Here is a 27,202-nt window from a genome sequence, read left to right as displayed (position 1 = left end):
CCAATTTGAGAAGACAGTTATACCTGTGCAGCTAGGGGTGAAATTACAGTGCACTGTACTACAAAAAAATATGATTTCATTAATTTTGCATTCACTTAAATTTGCACAACACCACCACTGCTGTCTAGTAACTTCAGTGGAAGATAAACTAAGAGTTCCCCACAATAACCTGGTGGACACAATAGATTTAATTTTAATTATCCAGGAAATTATGTAAACCGCATAGCTATAGCTTATGCATAGCTATGTAAATTGTAGACTGTGGGTCCAATGCACATATTATACGTGCTAATGCATGACCATTTAATCAAATAAAAATAAAGAAACTTAATACATTCTACAAGAAGTGAGTGTACAGGTTCACTAAGGTTCATTAAACTATCTCCATAAACAATGAACAAAATAAATCAACTGGTCAAAATTTCCATTAAAAGCAAGTGAACTGACCTTAGCTTTTTTGTCAGTGTACAAGTGATTCTGAGTGTTGGTATGTGTCAGCCATTAATTTAATCCATTACGGACTCAGCCTTAGGGAACTTTTTACTATATGTGTTTCCCCATTATTTAGACTAGTTTTCTACAGATTAATCACACAGATTGTGTACAGCTTCAACAGTGCACCAGATATTAGAAAACTTTAAAAATACTATCTCACTATCCAGCAGAGTCTCATATTATGTTTTATTAAGAAAGTAGCTCCTTTTCTATGACAGCTCCTCACCATTGGAAAATGACTGTTGCCTAATTTTACATGGACTGGCCCATTCCTTTTTGTGGCAGTAGGTAAAATTTGGCCTATGGATCAATTCATTCTAAAAACGTAGGAAGGAACTATAAATTACTGCTGTGCATGTTTTTTTTAAAAATGATCCTCAAAAATAACAATATTGGTGTTTGGAACATTATGTAAACAAACCTGAATCCAGGTTTGGATTCAGAAGAAAATAGTATTTTTTTCACCACTTCCTCCACAAAATTAGTATCTAAAATAGTTTAATGAATGTTCAAAACATTCATCAATTATGAACTAAAGTAATGTCTGAAAAATTGATGGATGGTGGAGTTCATCAAAGATTCTCTCCAAATGAAACAACATGATAAAGAGCTTTTTTCTGATCCACTGTATCACCTAATCATCAACTCACAAATAATAGACTAGATATTATGTCACTCTTGCATATGGATTTCTACTCAGTGCACTCCGAAGAAGATTACATCATACAAGAATGCTAAGTGTAATGATAATACTTTGTTCCTTCTGCTAGGACACACATAAAGTGGAAAGTTGAAGTCATAATAATGGTGGGACTTTCTGAGCCTTTTAAGCTTTTGGCCAGAAGAGAGGGACCAACGGAGAGTGGCTACAATTATGCAATGGAAAAAGACAAGGGAAAGCTGGACTGAACGGAAGGAAAAGAAAAGAAAGGAAAGAGGAGAGCATTATTTAAAAGAACGGAAAACAGCACTATGGGAAACCCTGCCACTTTGAAATAAGGTGAGAGGCTTTTTTTTTTTTTTTTTTTGGAAACAGTGCCACATTAGATGAGTATTCCAGAAGGACTGTCGCTGAATTGCTGACATTGGCCAATCAGTTTGTTCTACCTCAACCACAGATGGGAAGAAACACAAAAGCAGAGCAGTGGGCCAGGCCTGTGGTACATAGTGCTACTCTGGGAAAAAGCAATCCGGCGCCTGGAAAGAAATGTTATGTCATCCATCCCACGTGATTCTGTGTTGTGCTGTGCTGCTATGGTGATGGTGAAGATGATGAGGAGAATAAAATTGAGGTAGCAGCAGTCTTAACTATTTAAGTTAAAGAAATACACCCAAGTGTTTGGGAGATTACACCACCAGTCAACTTCTCCATGGAGTATTGAGGACATACACACAAAACCATTCCAGTGTTGATGGTAGTTTGTAGCCTGTTAGAAGCCTGGCCTTTAGGTAAAACATAAAACAAACAACTTATTGAAAACTTTGCTGTTCTCTAAGTAATTCCAGCTGCTTATTTACTTACTTCATTCTCTTTGTTCCCTGTGGGGAATAAGGCCACAATGAGCTTCCTCCATTATTCTCCATTATCCATTATTCCTCCCCCCAAGTTCTGTTCATCCTATTTTGTCTCTCACAGTTCCAGGTCATTTTTGGTCCTCCAGGTTTTCTTTTGCCTCTATTTCATTGCAACCTTGGGGATGTGTTCTGCCTCCATCTGAAGTGCACCTGATGTTGCTGTTGTATCGATGGAACTTGGTCTTTGGGCTGTATTGGTTGGGCTAAATGTTGTGGAGTTAGGAAAACAAACCCTGGGTTTTCCAGAAACTTGTCTTAATGGGCTTCTGTGTCACACAAAAGTGGTTCTGGTGTGGCCAGAGAGACAAACTGTTTAGCCCCATATATGAAACTTGAGCTTGTGGTTAGACTAGCAAAGCAAAAAGCCTGAAAACAGCTAGACTCTGCCCAGAGTGAAGAATACACCCTGAGCTGATTAATTAACACTGTGCATGTCCTTCACTGATATGGACGATGTTGTTGGCTTTATTTTTGGGACTATTTTAGGAGAGAAACCACAATTCAGACTGAAAAGTTGGAAATTCCCTGTTAGTATGTTGTAATATTGATCACATATCCAATTTCAAAATAAGTTTGTATTGCAACTGCATTGCCATGTAAAGATCAAGTAACTTTGCTAAAACATCATGCAATGAAGTATTTACTGTGGTGAAGAAAGGGAGTTATCACATCCAGCAAGACCTTCACGTTCATCTTAAGTAGTAGATACTGTGCATCATGGCTCTACAGCTTTAAGCTACAGCAAAGCTCAAGCAGAGAGAACAGCAACAAATAAAAAGAATGAAAGTAAATGATGAGCACAGAGGAGCTCATGAGGGGAAAAAAGGAGAGCAAGAGGACAGAATGCTGGCAACATTATGAATCATTGAAAATGAGGCCTGGCATACACTCCATACTGTCTAGTAGCTTTGGCCTTGATAGGATGAGAAGCCTGAAGGAAGCACAAGCTTTGTATCTCACTTGTATCCATTACCACTTAATGTATATACACAGACAGTGATACAGTATGCCAGTGTAGTACTGCAGGCCCACATCCAGCCTGTAGCTGTTAGAGCTCAGTTCTATCTCAAAGAATGGTTTCTTGCCAGACTATTAGACCCAGCAGAGTCTTCAGTTCCCCTCAGGAAAGGTCACTTATCTGCCAGCTGAATGGGATAGGCCCTGCAGCCTTAACACTGGAACCATCACTGACCACTACATGCTACTGCTTTATGGGCCACTACAGCAACAACAGTCGCTCTATCTACACACTACACTACAGCTGTATTACCCAACAGCTGCGGTCAGTGAGCACAGGTTTTCTGTCTCTGACAATATAGCACCAAACCTGGCAACCTCACTGTCACAACAAGACCTGGGGAAGCTGCACACAGTCACTGCACCCGGTCGTTGTCTACCAAGAAATAGTTCCAGCACGTAACTCTGCCCTAAACCCGTAACTGTCATTTGCACAACAAAATAAAACGGTGGCTAACCACGTCCTGACTGTTACTGTTTTGGGAATAATTACATTTGGTTGGAATCATGAAGCTTGATAGCTTGATGTGAATTGGGTTCTAATAATGTTGTAAACTAACACAAATGTTGTCTTCTTTTCCCAGTCTTACAGGCTGCATTTTGGTGAACATTTCTGAGGTTATCTGTCTGAATCAGACGAACAAAGAATGTTTTCATCTCTGTCATCAGCTCCAGCTGGAGCTAAATACTTTGGGCCAATGGCTTCTGTGTCATTTTGACAGAATTTTTCATTCATGCACATACACAACTCTGTGATTTCTACTCATCACAAAACACTGGGAATCACAACCTCAAATGTACCAAAATCATTAAACAGTGTCAGTATTTTAGACTTTATGCACTCATTACTACACAGAGAACATAAACCACCAATACGGACATCAACCTTGCAGACATTCATTTCAGTCTGCCCCATCTCAAAATGCATCAAGGACTTCCACAACCCAGTTACTGGTAAAACTGCTGTATTATCCATCATCACTACATATGCCTGTAAGGGAGTAATATATACCAATGAATGTCCTAAATTGTATGTTTTTAACACTCAATGCACCCAGTTGGACAATCAAACATAAAATCACCCACTCACTGCATCTTTTAATCTTAACTTACAGTTTTGAGCTAGTGAACTCATCACAGTCTCAAGAGTTGGCAGTTTTGATAAGATAAGAATTAATATACCATCATGTTGCAGTTACAGCAGTGTTTGGCTAGGGGACGCCACAGGAACAGCAAACTGTCTCACCTCTGATGGAGTTGAACTTGCTCTGGACACATGACCTCATGAGTTTGAAGCAGTGGATTGATTATTACTCCACTTTTGCATCTTCACTCACTAAAAATAAGATTTAAAGATAATGTATACATGGCAGTTATTTTTTTCCCCTGTACATAAATCAACCCTTAGAAAGAACTCTGGATATTTCAGAACCAAACTGTTATACTCTTAAATAATGTAACCCACAAAACTCATTTCTTACTCAACCTTGAACAAAGCGCGAGTAGTCAAGCATAATTTTTATTAATACACATCTGAACATCCAGTGGTAACTGAAAATATTTCTTTCATTTCTTTGAGCAAACTATGCGAAAAGTTACATATTCTGGAAAAGAAAACCCCGCAAGATTGCAATTTCAACGTGTTAAAGTTAAAAATAAATAAAACGGAAATAATATATCAAGAACAACAACAAAAAAAACTTTCATTTCTTTTTGATGTGATAGGACCGCCTGCATTTTCTAATAGTTGATCTGTGAAAAACAAAAAGAGGAAAAAAAAAATCTCCTCTCCTCATTTCATTAGCAGGATTGTCTCTCAAGGTCGCCAACACATGAAAACTTGTTTATTCGCCGCTACTTGCCAAACAGTTTTGACACATTCAAGCAGAAGGGAAAATAAATAAACCGCAGTCAGTCGTGCAATTTGCGTTTCCCCTTCCAAAGCTAAATTTGTCTTGTCTCGCAAAACACCACCCATCCTCCTCAGACCTCTCTCTCTCTCTCTCTTTCTCTCTCTCCAGTCGCGAAGCGAACGATCACATAAACCTTCTCGATTCCTCTGCTACATTCAAGGCCCATGGGAAAGATGGTAAATATGAGCTTCTTGTGTGGAAATCCCGCTCACCTCAGGTTTCAGTTCGTGAATGATCACATTTCTGACGTCGATGTCAAAACCTTAACATGTGGAAAACTGCATGTTGATTTCAAATACAGCCAGTAACTGGAAAAATATGTTATTTGTGGTACACAGCGGTAGTTAAAACTATATTAATTTTTAACCAAACTCCACAAATGTAGAAAATGACCAAAATTGTTACCTCAAATGAGTAAACATTACATTACATTAGTACAAGTATTAGTTCATTTAAAAAAAACAAAAACAAAAACAAACTGCTCAGTTACAGCCAGTTACAATCGTGCACTCACCGAAATATATTTAAATATCAAAATTAAAATACTCATTAGACAGAACGGCCTCTTTACGCTACTGTTATGTGCTATTATTACTGACGCCTTAAAGTGTCATTAAAATAGAGGAGGAGGAGCTTTTTGAGTTATTTTATATGCTGTGTATGTGAAACCTTAATCTGACAAGTAACTATAGCAAATATACGTAGAATGGGAAAAAAACAATATTTCCCTCTGAATTCTGGTAGAATAGAAGAATACGGCAGCGTAAACCCGAATTACTTAATAAAGTACATGTATTTAGTTACTTCCCACCACAAAAGACTAACTGTAATAAATAGTGAATCTTAGATACTTTCCCCATACGACATGAACGCATGTCTGCCCTCATGACTTTTCTTCTTCTCTGCTCTCTGCAGGGTAGTGTGTGTGTGTGTGTGTGTGTGTGTGTGTCTGTGTGTGAGGGGGGGGTGTGACGGCTTGTTCCTGGAAGAGCCCAGCCTGCCTGCAGAGTCACTCACATTCCTGGCTGGGATTCAATGACTGAGCCAGACACACAAACACAGAGGGAGGGGGCGCGTGAGAGAGAGCGAGGGAGAGAGAGACCTAAACAGAGCGCGAGGGAGAGAGCCATAGACGGGGGTTGAGAGAGAGCGAGAGAGAGAGAGAGAGAGAGAGAGCGCGAGCAGGCAGGCCCTCAGACTTCTCATCTCCATACAGTCAAAGTGAACTGCGGGGGCAGACGGACTGGATTGCAGCAGTCCTCGACAGCGGACAGAGCCTCAAATAAGGATTTGTTTTATCGAGCTGTATCGACTCGTAACTGTCGCTTTTGTTCCATTTTCGCCTGCTTCGTTTTGGAACTCGACAAACGGAACTTTTCGCTTCTCTGGAGTTTGGAGAACCGTTTTTGTCAGATATGGACAGTCGGCGACCCGCTGCAGGGAGCGACTGGCCGGTGTTCACTCAGTAGTCACAGGAATAAAACTGTAAACTCGTTGTCTGGGACTTTGTACTGGATGTTTGATGAAGCGCTCCGAAATTTTGGTCAATTCTGGGACACCGTGGATTTACCAGGTTCAGGAACGGAGAGATACACGAGATTCTCGATCGACGACAAGAAGGATTTACGTTTCTAAAGTTGCAGGAAAAACATGGAGACTGTAAGTCGGCAAAGCTTCCAGCCTCATCCGGGACTGCAACAAACTCTCAAGCAGTTTCACCTCAGCTCTATGAGCTCTCTGGGCGGACCGGCGGCTTTCTCTGCCCGGTGGCAACATGAGCTCCTCTTCAAGAAGGACGGTAAGGAGCCCGAGCCGGTTCTGCAGCATCTGCCGCCGCCGGTGATGCCGGGCCCGCTGTTCATTCCGTCGGACCGCTCCACTGAGAGGTGCGAGACGGTGCTGGAAGGCGAGACCATCTCGTGCTTCGTGGTCGGTGGGGAGAAGCGACTGTGCCTGCCGCAGATCCTCAACACGGTGCTGCGGGACTTCACCCTGCAACAGATCAACTCAGTGTGCGACGAGCTGCACATCTACTGCTCCCGATGTACGGCGGACCAGCTGGAGATCCTAAAAGTCATGGGGATCCTGCCCTTCTCGGCGCCGTCCTGCGGCCTCATCACTAAGACGGACGCTGAGCGGCTCTGCAACGCCCTGATCTACGGAGGCGCCTACCCGCCGCGTTGCAAGAAGGAGCTGAGCGGAGGCTCGCTGGAGCTGGAGCTCACCGAGAGGAGCTTCAAAGTCTACCACGAGTGCTTCGGCAAGTGCAAAGGCTTGTTCGTGCCGGAGCTGTACACCAGCCCCAACGCAGCGTGCATCCAGTGCATGGACTGCAGACTCATGTACCCGACCCACAAGTTCGTGGTGCACAGTCACAAGGCGCAGGAGAACAGGACTTGCCACTGGGGCTTCGACTCGGCAAACTGGAGGGCGTACATTCTCCTGGGCCAGGATTACACGGGGAAAGAGGAGAAGGCCCGTCTGGAGCAGCTCCTGGACGAGATCAAGGAGAAATTTGACTTCGCCAACAAGTACAAGAGGAAAGCATCATCCAGGGTGAGTTAGTCCTTAAGATATAGCCTACTTCACCGTGGAGCTCTGATTTCTTCTCTCTGTATGCATTGGCGCTCATGTACTTTTTGGTTTATTTCTATATCCCTGTTCTTCAAGATCCATTTAATGCACTGTAGCTAACTTTAATTATTATTTCTTTTATTCTTTTGTTTTCCTGCCTAGCTTATTTCAGTGCTCTATTGTCCACTCCCTCTAACGGAACAAAGTTTATTAGAAAGTTGCCTTTAAAAACAGTTTTATCCAACACCTTCCAATGCACTGATAGGTTGATCCATGGAGTCTGGCCCCTTATATGGAGCCTTATGACCCTTAAAATTGAGTTTGGGGGTTTCAGCAAAACTTCACTGAATGCCACAGGAAAAAAAGAAATCAGCGACAGGATGTGCTGTAAATATTGGTCTGGTAGTTGTGTCCTGGGAATCCCAGTTGTCCATGAGAGGGTTCCATCTGGGCGCCACACAAGTGAATTTGTCCCGGTTATGTTTCCAAAATTCACTTGGGACCAAATCTTACAATATGGATGTCTTATATATCATATGTGTTTATGCGGGGGGCTCAGTAGCCCCTTACTGTAGAGGAACCCATCAGTATTTGGTCATCATTGCCATATTGTTACTAATTGAGCCTCATCCAGCAGTGACAACAAAACGCCTCTGGTGGCAATAAAGCCATTATTTGCTTGTGAAACACCTCTCAGGCTCACTTTTATTGGCCTGTACTGTAAATACAATCTCATTTACCAACAAATGGCTCAATGGGAAATAGTAAACAACAGTTAGGATGAGTGTCTATAGATTAAACATGAATTCAGATGTAAGTGTGGAAATACTTCTTCCTTACTTCAGATTAAAAGAAACTTCAGTTTTTCCATTATTGTTATTATGACAAGATGTGCCAGTTTCTTGTGTATGTGTGTGTGCGTATGTGTCTGCCTGTGGAGCCTTCTGCGTCACAGTAAATGTATGTAACATTCGTCTGGCTTTCTGTGGCTTTTATCAGCGCTACTATCAGTGTTGGAGCCTCTTCATGTTTTTTTTCTCTGTTTGTAACCACATTCTGATTCTCTTTTACTTTAGTTAGTTGTAAAACGTCTGAATAATTAGAATTTGATCATCCATACAGTTTTTTGCTTAGCATGTTTCCTGTGTTTTTATTTACTTTTTAAAATCTGGTTTTCACTGCTCCTCCCAGCATTGCTTTTTGGGCTATCTGACTGTAAAGATGTATGAAGGGATTATAATCTGTGCTTTGGTGCGCAGGCAGGAGTTTGCAGAGAGAGTAGTTGTGTGGTAGACTGATAAAAAGAATCCTATCCCCCACCCCACCTCTAGGAAAAAAAGGCTAGTGTGGTCATTTGCATGATCTGTTACACATGAATGGAGTTGATGAAGCAGGGTTTAGAAGTATTGTGGTGGAAACATAATATGATCCCAACAAAGGGAAGCATTCAGCAAACATCAACCCCACCCCCCACCCCAAACCTCCACCTACCCCAGGCCAGCCACCCACCTCTGACATACACGCACGCATACACTCGTCCTGCCTCTCTTACCTACTTTCTACTCCAGTCTGATTGAAACTAGAGTGGACTTGTGGGGGCAGCAGACTTGTTGATGAGGCACAGAAAGCAACTGCAAAAGTGTTTACAAGCAGCTTCCCTTCAGTCCTAACTGAGGCTTCTTTCGGGGGAATCTGCCAAAGAAAGAGAAATCAGAGCGACCCTCGAAGTCCTGAAGAGTGCCAAAGTCCTGCCATGCATGGTGAATACCCACTTTTGGCACACACTTTCATTCAGACTCGAGTGGGCACACCTCAAGGACCCCCACTTTGAGGGGCCTCTTCTATTTTTATAAGTGCCGACGGGGCACCCAAGTGTTAAGCCCAAGGCTCATTTGAGCCTTTACCCTGCTTTTTAGTTTGACGACTCCTTTTTTTTCCTCAAGTGCCCTGTTTCAAGCAACACTAATGAGAGAATACATGCTGGGTAGGAGTTGAGGAATATTGCTAAACTTATAGCAACAGAGCTCCCTGTTGTCAGCACATTTCAGCACAGCCTAGGCACTTTGAAAGTGTTCTTGGAGGATGTGAGGCAAAGTGCTAGACTACGCTGTGCTGCCTTTTACCTTTCAGCACACAGGAAAATGCCATCATCTGCGTGCTGTCAGCCAAGGAACTGGGCAGCTCTGTGAATATTAATCAGGGTGTTACAAAAGTGTTAGCAGCAGTCTCGCATGCAGACAGACACAGGAAGTGATATTGCCGCACTTCCCCCCTTGCAGACGCTCTTTTGAGAGCCTCCTCCCAAGACGCACGCAGACCTATATCTGAATCACAGACCATTTGAGCAAAAACAGCTTTTCACTTTTCACTGCATGCCTACATATGTTGAAGAAGCATGAATTTGCAGTAAGAGCTTATTCTCTGTTCTTATCTTAGAAAATGTGAACTACAGCACTGATTGCAAACAGCAATGAGCAAATGCAGTTAACAACTGAATTGTTTAAGTTAATTTAGAATGCTGGGTGTGGAACACTTCTTCAAGTTGCTCATGCCAGCCCCTTGCTACAAGTCTTTTGGTTTCTGGCCGGTACACATGTGGGTGGCACACATAATCAGTGGCTTTCCACATCAGGATGTTTAGATAAGGATTGCGGCTGCAGATTTAGTATGTTTCTCACTTTATAATTTGCCCTCAAGATGATGTGATTTCTACACAATCCATCTGTTTAAGGGAGATATGAAAAAGAGACTTGGGGGGCGGAGGGGTGTTGTTGTTGAGCCAGCTCTAGCTTGACTCATGCTCAGTTCAAAATCAGCAAGTTTACGTCAGACTTGCTTTTTTTGATACGTTTCTAAATGCAGAGGATCCAGCACTTTCTCTGTCTGTCTTTTCAACAGCTACTTCAGATTAGAAATAAATCTGCTTCTCTTTGTTCATGTCATTGGATTTGACATGGGTTTTCTTTGCAGATGAATGCTCATTCATTAGAGGCAGACAGGCAGATAGTCTTTGTTTGCTTTCCAGACTTGCCACTCCTGTAGAGAGGTGAGAATATTTTGCACAACTGTATGAAAACACTCTTGACTGGGCTTGAATGAAACATGTCCCCATGCATGCATGTCTTTATAGTCAACAGTGACTCCGCTGCGCACAGTTGAAAAGAGTGAGGGAAATCCAGGTTTCCTCTTATCCAGTGATTAATGCTGATTCTGAGGTGCTGGAAAGTGATTTGATTAGAGACAAATGTGTATAAGGTGAAAACAACAAAGCAGGGCAGAGGCCATTTTGTGGTTATGCTCTGTGCTGACTCCCAGCACATTCCTGTACACTATTTCCATGCTTTATTCTACTTTTATCCAACTTTTGTTATTTGTGGCATTTTAATATTTGAGTTCATAACATTGTGCTTAAATATTTGGCTGCCTCTCTCTAAAGTGCAGGAGCTAAAACTTCCCCTTTTACTTCTACAACCACCCCCACCCTTGAGATGCCCTCACTGCTGCTCAGGATATTTTGCCGCCAGCAGAAGGGGCCGCTTGTTTCAGGAGGGAGGTGGGGCAATGGTGGTAGTGGGGGCTCAGAGGAAGTAAACTCCTCAGGGGAATATAGGCCCATGTCCTGTTTCATATGCAAGGCGCAGTGTTGGTTGAGCCTGCTGATAGCCAGCCATGTCCACGCACTGGACAGGACAACAGCTGGTGGCTGTGCAGTGCAATGGCAGCTGGGGGAATATTTTTATTCCCTTTTTTTGAATGTTTGGCAAAACGCGACGGTAGCAGTGGTCTGCTGCAGAGGTTGATTTTTCCTGATTGTGTGGACGTGAGGAAAAGCGTTTCTAATAGATTTGAGGTTGAATTTTCTGTTTGATATTTCTCTTTTTTTGACTGTCAAATAGTAAAATATAGAATATAGCAAGTCACCAATTTAATGGGGTCTGTATAATGAGTGATTTTTTTCTGGCCATGCTGCCAGTCTGGGTTTCTAATAGAGGACAGTCAGTCCATTCCACAAGGAATGACTGAGGGTCAGGGAGATCAATGCCATATTGACATTTAAGTGTCTTTATGTCAAGTGTGATTGAAAACTCCATCACTTCTTAAGCTCAATTAAACCAAAGTGACAGAACAAGACAGAAAGTTCCTCCTCAGTGGACTTCACTGGCTGGTTGGCTCTGAGATGAATGATGTGTTATATTATATATTATATTGTATTATGTTATGTTATATATATTTTGGGTTGATGTGAAGGCATAGATTGCATACCTTTTAATGAAATGGGCTGTAACTGAAAATCCATTAAAATGAGGTGTTCACTTAGTAGTAGAGTTGAAAATTCAGCTAATTACTTTCTACATAGACTGCCACTTTTTCAAAGCTACGTCATTTTTCTTACCCTGTGCAGCAAATCAACTGCTCTTTTCTCCCTTTCTGGAAAAAGCGGTCAGTAAGGAGCGACTTTGCTCTGAGGCTCCTCAATTGTGTTGTGAGATGAATAGTATATGCACTGGTTTTGATGTGCCTTTAAACATCTGTCTTAGCCTGTGTTTCCACTACAGCTGTAGACAGAAAAGTGCTGTAACAAACATGAGAAACAGGGAAAGAGAGTGGCAGAGCATCACAGGTTATATAGCTTGTTGTGTTGTCTGGAAAATTTTTCAAAGGGCTGCCATTGAAGTAACAGTGGAAAATGAATTAAGTGCAGTGATTCTTTTCATACAGCATGTCTCCCTGCCAGAAGCTGTTTATTTCAAAGCTTTTAAAACTCTGTGAACAAAGGGGGTTTTCCCAGTTGCTGCTTGATTGTGCACCATGGATGAAAGCATCTAGAAAGCAGTATGTGTTTGCAATTATTTATTTATTGTGGGACTGACTTTACTGTCACTTGACAGGCCAAGCCATGACCACCTTGTTTGTTTATTTCAACATTGAAAATGCCCCTTGATAATATAAAATTTAATATACAAAGCAATGTTGCTTGACTTTCTAAAACATGCAAGGAGCTATTGTTGGTCTGTACAGAAGCTAACTATAAGAACTGAAAATAGTATCAGTAACAAAACTCAGGAATCACATGCAGAATTTTTTAAACACTTACTAATCCAGAATTTGATCCCCTACTTGTATCCTTTTAAGGGTGCAAAAAATATGTAATGCTGAATACCAGAGACTAACTTCAACATTACAGTTATTTTTGACAAATAGAACAGGACAGGAGAATGACTGAGGAGAGCAAGAGGATGAGAAGTTTAAGCACTCATTGCCAGCCATTGTCTGCCCTCCACCCCCACCCCCCGTCTCCCTTGGCCCACTGGCTTCTTCATCCATCAGCAGCGTCTTCATGTGACAAACGGATAGAGCAAGTGCTTCATGGAGAGTCCAGGTGGTGTGGGGAGGGGGGACTGAACAGTGTATTAATATACCTTGCTAGGACTGGCCTGCTGTAGTCAGTCTTTGTGCAGAGGAAGAGACAAGGGGCAGGGGAAAACAAGGCTCTCTGGGGTCGCCGGGATACCTCCCACCTACCGACCAGCCATTCAAAGAAGATGGAGGAAGGAAAAGGTTCCCAAGAAGTAGCTCATGTTGCTGTTGTTGTAGGCAACCATGCATGCAAGGTGTCTTGGAAAGTAGTGCACGCAAAGCTGAGAGAAAATGTGTCTGAGGAGCCAAGAGCATGCGTGGAAATAAAGTATTTCCTCCCTGTCAGAATATTCATAGCCTGCCGATAAAGCGTGAAACTAACAAGCACACTCAGCTCACAGTGGCTATTCTTAAGTCTTCAAAGGACCTTGAGCGTGTCTTATTGGGATTATTGTGTGAGCAGCACGGAAGGAAGAACCTGGTGACCTCCTCCAGGTGTTGCGTGGAAAAGAAGCTCTTCCTCAGTCAGATGGTGCAATTCAGTGTCTAAGTTGGCCATTGGCTTGTGAACGACAGTGTCAATTTTTTTGTGGGCATTTAATATTGATGGTAGGTTACCGTAGGCAGTGAGTCCGATGTGTTTATTTAATGAGAGGGTCTTTGAAATATTCATCAACACACATGGCACTGTAAGCACAGTTTTTGCCTTAAATACGATTCCCCAAGCACTATCCTCTAACCTTTTGCCTTTTTCAGCCTGCCCCACGGCTTCTTTACCAGGCATGCATCAGCGATGTTCAGATAAAAGGCCAGCATCATTCTGAATTTGCATTTTTGTGTCTGCCAAATGGCAGAAATTTTCAAGCCACACTCTGACTGTCACAGTAGGACTAAACTGTGAAGTTCGTGCAATGTACCACTGAGCAATTTTGGTGATTTGTAAGCGAAAAAAATTAGAAATAAGAAACAATTAGACAATTTTTCTTTGAGGGCAGTTTCTACAGCAAGGAATGTCTTTCATTACACCATTTATCCATTACAATAATGTCAGTGAAATGCTACTGAATATTAGGTTTTTGGTTAAGCTCCAATACTGGGTTTAGGTTCAGGTTTGTGGTTAGAGTTCAACCAAAGATGTATGTCTATGAACCTGCATGACACAGCAGTTCTTGGCTGGTTAGTTTACACTGTGGATCTGGAAAAGGCAGCTCCGCCATTTGTGTTGGATGCACAGCATTCATGATACCATCCAAGTCATATCTGAGTAGTCACGCTCTTTGTTTGTTTTGATGTGAGAAAGATACAGCGTCTGACTGGGTTGACGCTTGAGAGGCATCACATCTGATATCCATGCAGGACATACTTTACTTAGAAAAGTACCAATCCTCATATTGTCTTGCTCTCTTTCTGGTATCAGTAGTTTTAGCCCTCAATAAAGCTATTGATTAAAAATCACTTAAAGCACACATCACACATCAGATATCAAGCTCAGACTGAACGGCTTGATTGTTAATAAGGAATATCCAGATGTATTGAGTAAAAGTGCATGTAAATGTTTGGCAATGAACCGCAGGATGAACTGCACTGGTTGATTTTAAAGATGTGGGTTTAAACCTGGACCCCACTGCTAGGGCAGCTTTAATAGTGAGCTGGGATGGGGGGGATGGGGGTTTACTTTGTGCTGCGTCAGCCCAGGAGCGTGCTTTATATATGACAGCAGTGCTGTCCTCGGAGTTGCCCTACCCCCCATCCATTTTCCCCCTTTGCACCCATATGTTTGGAAGAGCAGTGAGCACCACACGACCTTTCCTACTCCAAATAAAGAGGTTACCCACCTCACCCCTTGCCTCTCTTGAAGCGCAGTCGGCCAATCGCGTGCTGCTGAGTAATTCCCATGGGGCAGATGGCTGTCTGACGAAGGCGGCTAGACTCACTCACACACACACCACAAGTCAACATCTATGGGCAGCGTGATGTGATGAAATGAATGTTTGTGTGATAAAAGGTGTGCTCAGATGTGTTAAAGATTTCCTCGAAAGATTTTGGGTGTACCTCACAAAATATGCATGTGAGACGCAGGGGAACGTTTGAATAGCAAAGGTATTCTCCGCCTCATTTGGTGTGTGATTGTACATGGGGCTGATCGAGCATATGATTTGCAGTTGTGCGGGTGTGTGAGTGAGTGTGTATGCGTGCTTGTTTTGTGCCTGGATCAGCTGTAGGAGGAGATTAGCATGAGCTCACTGCCTACTCATTTCCATCCCCATCTGCCTGTCTCCCACAGTGATGCCCTGTCCCACCCCCACTCTCTCCATCCAACTCCACCCCCGCCTCCAACCACGTGTATGTGTGCACACACACACACACTGCATGCACGCATGCATGAGCACAGACATCCACACAGCACCCAGATTCCACCCACGCAATCCCTTCTCAGTCTTATAATGAATACAGAAGCAGACAGAATCGCGTGCAAATGCACACACGTGTGCACGCACACATACACAGACTTGTCAGCTGCACCAGCACTGTGTAACACAACATCCACCAGGCATGGCCTAGAATATCCTCCCATAGTGTCATGTCAGAAACAAGTGGTCCATCTCACACTGTTGGAACAACAATCCATGGGTGGACTGTTTTCTCTAAAGAGCATCTCCTTAATCACCTCAAAGTTTTCTGAATGACAGGTGGAGACAGAGCAGGCAGTTACAAGGGAATTTTCAAGCCAATGATAATCTTATTTTTGATTGGACTGGTGTGATTCCTCTAGGGAGGAAGCTGCCAGGTCGGCTCAGCAGCTTTCTCTCAATGTCAAATGGACCGGATAGCTGTCAGAAGTTTGGATTTTTTATTTTAAATCAAATTGAACACTTAGAAAAATAAAACAGTCCTCTGGTGCAGAATGAGACCATCAGCAAAGCACAAATGAGCACAAATGTTTTGTGTGAGGTGACTGGTCCAGAGGCAGACATTGAAGACAGTCTGAAAGGGCTGGAGGTATATTTTTGTTGTGAAGGCAGGCTGGGTCCTGGGAAGCATCCTTGTGCTTTTTTTTGCATTGACTTTTCAAAGGATGGGCTAGTGGGGGTTGCAGGTCACACTGGCTTGGCCTTAGCCATGTGGAAGGGTGGGTGTGGGGGGCTAGCCATTGTCACCTTTTTTGTGGTGGGTATCAGCTGTGGATCTGTGATTGTGGGACAGATAGAGGTGATAGCCCACCCTCCTCACCCCTCCACTGTTAGATGATCAGTGCTCCCAAAGCGCCTGAGTCATGGGCTAGTGTTCATTGTTTGCGCCCCCCCCCCACCCTTCCATTCTCCTGCTTCTGACTTTTAGCTCATTTTTCCTGGAAGTGTCATAGCTGCTTCTGTCCAACACAAACAAAGAAATTAGGGAGCCATGTAGCAAAACCTATTAATATTATTAACTATATTAAGTATAATTGACATTTTTATACACGTAAAAGTCACCAATGACCTGTGCTACATTTTAACTTTAGATTAAGATTATATGTTGTGCCTGAAGGTTTAACAGGGAGATCCCAAATGACTGACAGCAGTGGTCACCAGCTCTCTCTCTGAGGATCAGTTTGACTGTATCTGACAATTTTTGTAATGTTCGGTAAGCAGGCAGGATTTGAACCTCTCCCTTAAGTTGTATTTTTTCATTCTTTCAACAGCTACTTAGGTAATCTTTTGTGCGTGCAACATATTGCAACATCATAAAAGTCTATGAGTTGAGACTGTCTGAAAGTGTGATGGGATATCCCCATTTACTGTGATCCTATTGAGTATTGTCAGTCAAAAACGAGTATCAACACTTCACATTTGGTTGGTCAGCACATTATACAAACTAGTTTGCTTTAAACAACATTTACAACAACAGTGTAAATTGGACTTTTCAGACTCAAAATTTCAAATATAAAAACTGCTTGAGTCCTACTCTGGAAATAGGTATGTTTTGGTCCAAAATAAATGGCAATAAAACTCCATCTTTTTTGGGTCAAAGAATCATCGTAGATTTGGTTCAGTGCCTTAAATCTCTACTTAAGCGCACACCTGAGGGAATATTTTCAAACTAGAAGGATATAAGTCTTTAAGGATTATGAAGATGCCTTGGTTGAGCCATGCACTCACACAATGCACAGACTCAGTGCATTGCAGTAGACTCAGTGCCATTTTGTGCACGTCTTTTCTCAGAAAAGGTGTATCTTCCTGGCATTATAAACACTTCTGATCTTTACTCTTGTTTAGTCTGCCCTGACTCATAGTAGGTTCTTTTAGTTATGTTAAGGTAGGACGGGTTAATCTTAAACTGGATTAATCAGAAGGTGGATCGACCTGCCCTATTGATCCAACAAAGCAACTCTGTCTTGAACTTTGATTGCCCATTATTACCTTTCTCTGTTTATCACAACAGTCATTAAGAAGTGCTGTGGGGCCAGGTGTGCCACAGTCAAACGATACAACTGAAAGAAGATTTGGTGTTTGTGGTGTCAGTGTAACATTTAGGAAGCTTTGAGGGTGAGATCATTGGGTTTGAAGTGAAACCAGTTGGTGAAGGGCAGGTTCAGGCTGGTTGCAGTCAGTTATTGCAGACTGGAGAGCACGGTTAAACCCAGCTGGGGGAGAAAAGTTTAGACTGGCAGAGCAGAACTCAATGGTTTTCATTTAGGCTGCCTGGACAGAAACAGAAACAAATTCGGTGAACTGCAGCCACACCTCAGCTGCAGCTTGTCAGGAAGTCGAGGTGGAAGGCGTATGTGTGTGTTTGAGCAAACTAGGGCCTCTTGGTAGAGGCAGTGAAGGGGTAGGGCTCAGTAGGCTCAGTTTACTCCTCAGGAATGAAGTGTTGGAAACAAAGGCTTATAATGTGGTTAACATCCTTCCTCCAGACTAGCTGGGCCATTCCTCCCCTCCAAGTCACCAATCTCCTGAATTAATCCATCCCAGCTGCACTCTGGCAAATGAAGCGGCCATGCAGATGCTAAATAAAACAATATGCTGAAAGGGGATCCCTCCTCCTGGCACGGACGCCTGCTTCTCAGGTCTCAGTCTGAGCCTTCACCAGGCTCAGACTATCCCCCATCCCCCACCCTCCCAAAATCAAGCAATTGATTTCACATCCCACACACATGCACATACACTCCTACTCCAGCAGAGCAGACAATAGACCCCTTGAAGCCCATGGATTATAATTAATGTAATTGTAGATCTCTAAGACAAGGTAATGTGTGGAGCATGTAACCACCTCCGAGCCACAGAGAGCACAAAGACATTATTCTCAGCGTCTTCCTTCAAAGAAACACTGCCAAGGCTATTTTGAGCAGTAGGACATCTGTTTATATAGAGTTCCTGGCCGTTTATATATGTCTGCCGTCAGTGTACGTGCCTGCATGGGGAGGGGGGTTGAACAAGCTGACTTATCCCACGTGACCTCTGGCTTTCTCACTGGGCTCATCTGTCTGCCCTGTTTAATTATCTTCTCACACACACACATACACACACACACACACACACACACACACCACCCCTACATGCGTGCACACACACAGAGGTCAGGGCTGCAGCTGAACCTTGCCACACCACCTCCACTCCCACTCCACTTCTCCCCCCTGCCTCACACTCCTCAATTCTCTCTACCCAGGCATGGCTGCTGGTTGTCTGTATGGCTCTGCAGAGGATTAAGCCAGATGTGTGTGTGTGTGTGTCCTTGTGCGTGAGCTCTTGTGGTTTGCATAGCAGTCACATTTTTCCCGCTAGCATTATCGCAATGATGCATGTCTCCCAAATAGAGCCACTTTCTAGGACTGAGACTGCCTCTAGCCTCTGTCCTATAGGGTTAAGACCACCACCATCTCTGTTTATCAGTTTTATTAACACCCAGATGTTTGTTTTTACTAAGAGCTTTGCATATTTTTCTTTGAGAGAAAATATTGATTTGATTTTATTTGATTTGATGCTGATATGTCAGCTTCAATGCAAACGTACCCCTCAATAAACTGATTTAATAATGTGTCAAAAAGACAGTACTGTAGTCCACTATCATCTACATTACATTAGACTGAAAATAATCTTTATGTTCACATTATAATAACAGTTTCTATAGTACAATAATTCTCCCATCCACACTTGATGAGAGTTGATTGGCATACTACGAAAATCTGGGACATTTGTTGCCACATCCTCCTCTGGCAGCATAGCCAAGTGTAAATGTGTATTTTCTCCCTCTTTTAGAAGTGGTTTCATTTTGTCATAGATATAATCAGATGTGAACAAGGAGGTTAGATCCAATCACAAGTGGTCGGCCCAGATGCATTTGCTTTTAAAAGCCAGGTTGAGGTGTGTGCTGCGGTTGCTCTTATCTACATTTGGACACTATCTCTTTATATCGTGGTAGACAGTAGGTCCGAGACAGAGAAGAACGCTGAGGGTTTGCTTGATTTTCCACAGAGCAAAGTCTGTGTTTTGAGAAGTAGCTGAGACGGGAGGCAGTGTTTAGTCTTGGCTCAAGGACAGAGCCAGAGGTGTTATGTCTCTCTGTCTTTTTACTCTCTCTCTCTCTCACTCTCTCTCTCTCTCTCTCTCAACCTTTCATGTTTTCTTGAACTGATAACTTCCCCTGTGTCAAACCCCTTCCTCTACCCCACCAGACCCCCACCTCTCACTGCTTTCACCATCCGTGGTGAAGCCATCCAGCTCAGGAAGCACTGTGAAACATCAGATTCCACTTCCTGCAGCAATCAATACATCTCAGGTCCAGCAGACACACACCCACAGCTGAGAATGCACACATGTTTTTTCCCTCTCTCTTCCCTCCCTCACACATACATACACACACACACACACACACACACACCTGGTATGATTTCACACTGTATGCATGTAAGAGAGGCTTTTATTCAGAGCATCGTACAATAACAGGATCAAATTCTGTTTCTAAGCCTTAAAATGAAAGAGAAAGGTCGCAAAGCCCTAGATGTCCTTCACATTATCCAATGAGGGACTGTCAGCTGTCAGTATCCAAATTAATCAAACGAATAGTGTCAATTCAGTGATCTTACACACTTTTAACATCAGCGTTGTCAGTGAGGTTCTGGGGTTCTTTGAGATGGTTCAAGGAGATCTTGAAAGGACTTACATTTACATTTGCATTTATTCACTGGGCAGACACTTCAATTGAGGTACAGTTCAAGCCACAGTATATCAAGGCAAAGTTTGTGTTTCAACACTCAGTTCCACATTCCATCTGACACAAAGTGCCATAAAACTCTTAGGTGCATAACGTAATATTTAGATACATAGCAAGAGAGAGCTAGAAGAAACAAGAAAGAGAAAGAGCATATTAACCGAGACAGTGCTCTTGGAAGAGGTAGGTCTTCAAGCGATTTTTGAAGACAGAAACTATCTTGGTAACCCACTCCACTAATACTGTGCTGAACAGAGGGACTGACTGGAATCACCAGGAGTTCTGAAATCAGAGAGATTGCGTTGAAGGTGGCCTTCCATTATCCATTTTGAGATATCACTGAGGCTGAGATTCATGCTCAGACTATCAGGTTGTCTGGCAGGTGGAACAGGTAGGGCTCGACATTATCAGCATAGCAGTGATGAGAAAAATCATGTGAGCGGATAATCGGACCATGTGTCCCACAAAATAAGAAATATCCAATTTCACCATAATTCAGTCAAATTTAAATGATTTCAATTAGATGATGTAAAATAATGAGAATTAGCACTCACTAGTTTCATTGTCACCCTTGTTATCTTGTCTCAGCCTCATGCTAAATCATCCAGTAAAATCTTTTATTCTCGCCGCCGTTTGTTAATTTCTCCTCTGTGTTTGATTTTGGCACCGTGAAGAAGTAGCAGTGAAATGGATAGATGAATTGAAGGAGGGATGATGGATGCCTTGCCCCCCCCCCCCCCCCAAACAGCAGTAATGAAATGATAGATCCCTAATGTGGATGGGAGCAGAAGTGAAGGGATGACCTCACAGCCACCTAATCGCCGCGGAGGGACAAGCCGGCAGCTAATGTGTCCATTAGCCTTCCCTCTGCCAGAGGAGAAACCAACCTGGCTCGGAGTGAGATAAAGGGAAAGAGAGAGAGGGATGAGATGGAGGACAGGAAACGACATAGAACTCTCTTTCCTCTCAGCCCACAGCTTTGACCAAACTCAATTTAATCCTCGCTTGTTTAGCTGCTATTTATGTTTTTTTTTTTTTGTTTGTTTGTTTTTGAAAGCAAATACTGTTTTTGGACTGAGATTGCAATATCATAATTTGAAGATTTGACCTGATATCAAGCACATTTGAATAAAAATAAACCCAAAATAAGAAGTTAACAATTAAGTGGAAAAAATTTAATGTCAGGTCTAGAACTCAAAAACCTTCAAACCAGAACACAACAGTTGTTGACTCCATATATTTGTCTAAGTCATCTCGACAAGGGACCATCTCTGTGTGTGTAAATGTTTTCTGTTGTTCCTTGTCTGGCCTACAGTTCATCACAGGGGGTCAGAGAGGTTGCTGATACCAGAGTTTGCTCCAATGGAAGCCCCCTCCCACTTCATCATGTGACCCATATGGGGTGACTGTTAGTGGACAACAGCCAGAAGCCCAGGGATGGGCCTTTTTGTACAAAATGAACACAGTACATGTACACACAACTGAACACTGAGCAAGTGAACCCATGCAGTGTCACATGTTCACCTGCTGCACTGCAATCCCTCCTACTTCCCTTTTTCTGAGTACAGCCAGGGTGAGAAGCATGTCGGCTGTCAGCCACAACAACCTTGCAGACTGTCAGTCTGAACTTCTACCGCAGAGCCGTGGCAGGCAGCAACTTAGACTTCTGGTTTCGACACCACACCAGCTTCCTGTGGCGCCTCCACCCTGCTGTCGGAAGCATCTTAGCAGTCCTGATGTAACAGACCCAAATGTCTACATTGTCTTCAGCAGAATGTCTGTCCCGCAGTGTCTTCTTACTGTTGGGTATCTTTTTACATTGTTGCGTTATTGCCTTTTTCTTCTCAACCTGGCTATGACCAAAGGGGCTCATATCTCTGATTGCCTTCAGGAAAGCTTAGACAGTCAGTCACAAGTGCATTGAGAAATGAGTACAGTATTTTCAAGACTGACAGGAATTAAAAAGACCCAGATAGTAACAAAACTAAATTGTATTAAATTGAAAGATACTGAATATCGGAAAATAATGGTTAAAGGAAGCATGTCTACAGTATTAGCTTTCCAAAACCTTTATCTGTCAAGCCAAACTCTAGACCCACTTCCCTCACTTCTAGCCCTCCTCTGTCACCACTGGAAACCATGTGATTTGGCTTCAGAGTGAAGCCTCTCACTCTCTCTTTCTCCCTATGTCTCGCTTTCAGTCACTCAGCCTCTCCCAGAGTTCAACAGTGGAACAAAATGTCCGGCTCTGGAGTGGAAAGCGCCAGTATGTGCTAGCCAGCCAGCTCGATTTTGAGGCTGCCCAGCACCCTGCACTGAACCAAAGGGCCTCTTTGTGCTCTGCCCTCACAAAGATATACCCCGAGCGGCAAAAAAATACCTCCAAAAACAAAACTAACAGCAGTGTCCCAGCCAGGGGGGCCTGCTTGCAGCCCTACAGGCAGGGTCCAAGTGGAGGAGCTGCCAGAATCGGAGGTTACAAATAAAACCCGGTGAATAAGCCGGAGAAAAACAGAGGAAGGAAGTTTTCCATTTGAGCTGAAAAAGCCCCACGTGGTCAGTTTCCCTTCATTCCTCTTCCTCATGTACTCAGCCATGATGGCTGTGCAAATACTCGTCTTTGCAAGCATTTTGCAGTCCTTGAATGCTATACCCAGCCCTACAAATGATGCATCTTACATCCACCAAGTACTGTGGGAAAATCTATTAAGGTCATATCAATCAGCATCTCTGTAATGTGTGAATAAGTTTTGTTTGTTTGCGTTGCCATTAGTTTGACATGTTTTTTTTTTTTTTGGTAGAGTTTTGATAGCTGTTATGGTGACTCTCATCCTCGTATTGATTAGCTGTTCTGGAAGCAAAGTGGATGTTACATCTTAGAGTATCCAGCAATGATTGTTGGGGATTTGGTCCAAAATTTGAGTTGAAACTGAGACTTGGTTTTCTGTGAGTGTGTAGTGAAATTCTTCCATCACATGAGGTCCTCAGGTAATTACGCTCCAGTGCAAATGAGGTTTAAAGCAGAGACTGTGACAAACAGGGATAGTGTTTTGAAAGAAATAACAAACTCATGACTACCACTGCCTCTGACAGTCATAAACAGATAGCCAGACACAATCTACAAGCTGCTATGACTGTGTTAACCCTGCTTTGACTGGGCTTTGTTTGCTCTGCGAGTCTGTGTGTGTGTGTGTGTGTGTGTTTCCATATAGTAGTGCTACTGAACTTTGAGCCTTGTCTTGAGACCTCAGCAGCCGTCTGTGATAGTAAAAACATAGTTGGCAGCCGCATGAATGTTATTTTCTGCCCTTGATAATGGAGCAAACCATTGCAGTGCCCTGAGTACTCCACCCAGAACTCTCAGCTTTACAGCATCATAGATATGCCTCAGTACCTGCTATACACACACACACACACACACAGCATGGGCCATCTAATTGTTGACTGCTGGCTGCATTCTGGGTGTGTTGTACAAAGTCCCATTCAGACTGTTAATTTGGCTCAACTTGAAGTTCAGCGACTGACAGTTCATTACAGAAATAGCACTGAGGTCCAAGAGAGGATGGCTTAAAATGTGTTACATGGTGTGTGTGTGTGTGTGTGTGTGTGTGTGGGTTGACACTACAGGACGCAGCCGGCACCAGCAGCAGCTACCACGGAAATTTCTATTTCAGTCTATTAGGCTGATGGGGAGCCGCAGACAGTCAGACACCTCTGTGGCGTAGAGAAAGGGAGGGGAAAAGCGATAATGGATTTACTTCAGTGTGTGTTTCAAGGTGCCAGACAGTGTAGCGCTCTCTCTCTCTCTCTCTCTCTCTCTCTCTCTCTCTCTCTCTCTCTCTCTCAAAGTGGGCTAAGCAGTAGCTTGAGCATCAAGGCAAGGCAGCCTTGTATGAAAAAAAACTACTCTCTCTCTTCCTTTTATGCTTGGAAAGAGCTGCAGCATTAAGTGAGAGAGGCATCAGACTAGTGTGTGTGTGTGTGTCTTGTGTGTGCATGCTTGTGAGTCTAATGCACCGCCTCCACACAGCACAGCACAGCACTCTGGTCCTACATTATCCCAAATGCTGCCGCTGTGATTGGAGCGGTAATGTGGTTGCTAAGCAAATGCAGTCTTCCTGGACTAAATCGGAACGGGCAAGACTGCTTCCTGGCTGGCTGGCTGGTGGGCTGGGCTTGGGTGGTGGTGGTGCGTGGTTGCTGCGTACTAACATGACAGAGACAGACACAAATGCACATGACAGAGTTGTTTCACTGTCGCACCAGACGAACCTCAGAAAGTAGCTTTCTTAACATTTGTCTACTAGATGAAAAACACAGTGACCTGTCTGCCATGTGCCTTTTCTGCCCGACAAAAATGATCTTATTACACCCAGAGACAGTTGACTTTTTCAACAATTTGTCATATTAGCAGCTCGGGGTGAGAACATGATGACCAATAATGAGTTAAACAAGCCAGAGAATAGTGGTGGACCACAACAAAGGGTTTCAGATGATTCAGTGAAAGCAACCGCTGTGTTTATTTGTAGGCCACAAGTAATAGTACGGCAGTTGAAATAGCAGTATCTAATTTTCATTGGCAATTAATGTGTGACTATAATTTTGAGAGAAAAACGCTAATGTTTGCACATCTAAGATGGATGAAAACAATAAAGCAGTTAACACATCATACCTCAGTAAGAGACATGTCTATTTCATAATCAAGTATTTATGTATACTAGCTTTAAACTTAGCCAAAGCAGCTGTTGCTTGACTAATCAATTGATTGACTTGTTTAAGCAATACCGGTGGTTATTTGTAGGATATTTGTAATATTACTGTAGCTGAAACAGTAACCATACAAGTTACTTTGGAAAGAAAACAAACACTACATTTCATTACATTCATTTTGAGATGACCTTACATTATTTTCACCAAAGGCAGACAGTGTCATGTTGATGGGTTTAGTCCAAGCCACTGCCTCTTCTCTGGTTGCCGATCAGCCCGTCAGTTGCTGGCTCATGTTTCCGTTAAGGTGAGATGGCAGCTCTGGGTCAACTGTCTGTCAGTGAGCGAGATGGAGGTGCTAGGTGGGGAGGGGCTGAGGGGTCAGTTCCTGAAGACGGCGTTAATTAAAGCAGTAGCCAGTTAGGTTAGCATTCAGCACGACACATTCTTGTCAGGAGACCTAAGAGTGATGGGGCCAGTAATTAGCCTGTCCAGAAGTCAAGAGGTGGTAATGTGGAGGGCCCAAAGGTGCATGCAGGGATCCACTTTCAGACATGTTTGGGGTAGTAGTGCTGTCTATATATGTGTATGGGTTTGTACGTAAGAGCAGGGTGTCATCTACTTTTAGCCTCAGACTCTGTGTCAGATTTCCTCTCCTTACGTATAAGCTACGCCACGGTGTGCTGAGAATGTCTTACTTTAACACTTAGTGTAGATGGAGTAAACACATCAAACACTAAACTGTACACTGTAGATAATATGTCACCTGTCACGTCACCTGCTCTATTCATGCATCAGATCACTTGGACATTACATGGACTTTATACTATGGAGTTGGCAGAATAAAGTCTGCTTAATGTCAAGCCCAGTTGATTTGGAGATTTTCAGCTCCTCTGGGTAATATCTAGAGTTGTATCAAAACACTAACTGCAACATCATCTCTCAAGCTAACAAGACACAACATAAGACACAGTTCTGTAACATATCTTGTTTCATTTTTGACTGATCAAGACTAGCATTTCCATTAGCTGCAGCCCTATGCTACAACATTTTAAGAAATGGTCTTCTTTCAAGTCATTTTTGTCTCTGTGCCTCTGGAAACGGGGAAACTTCTAGCCTAGCTTTTTGAAAAGTGAAAAAATACATCTACTAATAACTAAGGCTGTACAGCATTTGATAACTGTGTCGATATGAAATCTGAATTTCTGCTCTGATAATAAAACAATACCTTTTTTTTTTTTACATTTAGTTTGTGTAATATAAACGGTGTAAAAGGACACAGAATCTAAATAATATACAGTCAAAAGTAAGTACCAAGCAAGCTTTCAATAGTCAGAGCAAACTAGGTGTTAGCAAAATGTTGGACTGTAGCTTTAAATGATCCTTTACAGCACCATATAATGTAGTACAACCCTGCAGAAGTGTTTTCTGCTGCTGTATGGAACCCTTTTTGTTGAGAGTGTGTGTGTGCGAGGGAGGCCTCATGTGGGCCTGACCTGATTCCAGCCAAGCATCGCGTGCCTGACCAGAGCGTCTCTCTGTTCTCTTTCTCTCTTTCCCATCCATCCATCCCTCTCTCACTTTCTCGCTGGCTCACTCTGCCCCCTCTCTCCCCTCTGTCTCTCTCATCCATTCTTCTCTTGCTCTCTCTTTTTCTCTCTCCTTTCCCCCCGCATTACAGTGTGCCTCACTGCCCATGCTGCACAGTTCAACTGAACACACTCTTCATGTGCGCACACACACACACACACACACACTCCCACACACAGGGTCCCACAGGCTCTCAGCATGCTTACCTCAGTAGAACGGAACTGAACTGAACAATTTCACAGTGGCTTTACAGCAGTCAAGATGCGAGTGGCACTGTCTGCCTCTGTGCTGTTTAAGGAGATGGGAATGAAAATTTACATATCTGGGTTAAAGTTAAGGGATAAATAGGAAATCATGTTTTTCCATTTAAGATATGAGACCACAATGTTATTGCATCTTTTCCTTTAAAAATAACTATTTTAATGCACACCAGATGTTAACTTGATAAAATATGTCTGTAAATTTCACAGCTGTGTCTTAAAGATGGAGTCTTCAAGGCCCAGTTTAACACGCCAACCTGCAGCTGGAATTTTGCCAGTGTGGAGCGGGGGGCGTGAATACTTTGCCACGATTTATGTTTCACTGGGCAGGTGGAAAAATGGCATTCGTGCATGTGTGTGTACTATCCTGCAGTGGCAGTAGATTATGCACGCACACACACGCACACACACACACACACAAACTGAGATGACAGGAATGGCATGATGATGAAACCTGGAGACGTACACGATGCCGTTGTTCACTTTAACACATACTAGGTTTCTAGCATGGTAGCCTGCAAC

The 27,202-nt window shown here is 43.1% G+C and overlaps 1 protein-coding gene across 1 annotated transcript in view; it reads left to right on the top strand.

Annotated features, from left to right (window-relative positions):
- Window positions 1-5,459: 5,459 nt before the first annotated feature.
- skia (v-ski avian sarcoma viral oncogene homolog a) overlaps window positions 5,460-27,202 on the top strand; it is a 73,134-nt gene continuing 51,391 nt past the window's right edge. The window contains 1 exon segment of the mRNA XM_018701628.2: window positions 5,460-7,556. Within this exon segment, the coding sequence (XP_018557144.1) occupies window positions 6,651-7,556 (906 nt within the window). The 5' untranslated portion in view covers window positions 5,460-6,650.

This window comes from Lates calcarifer, linkage group LG6 (genome assembly GCF_001640805.2).
Source record: "Lates calcarifer isolate ASB-BC8 linkage group LG6, TLL_Latcal_v3, whole genome shotgun sequence".
NCBI classification, from domain to species: domain Eukaryota; kingdom Metazoa; phylum Chordata; class Actinopteri; family Centropomidae; genus Lates; species Lates calcarifer.
The sequence above is the reverse complement of the archived record's forward strand: the minus strand, read 5'-3'. Positions and strand labels throughout refer to the sequence as shown.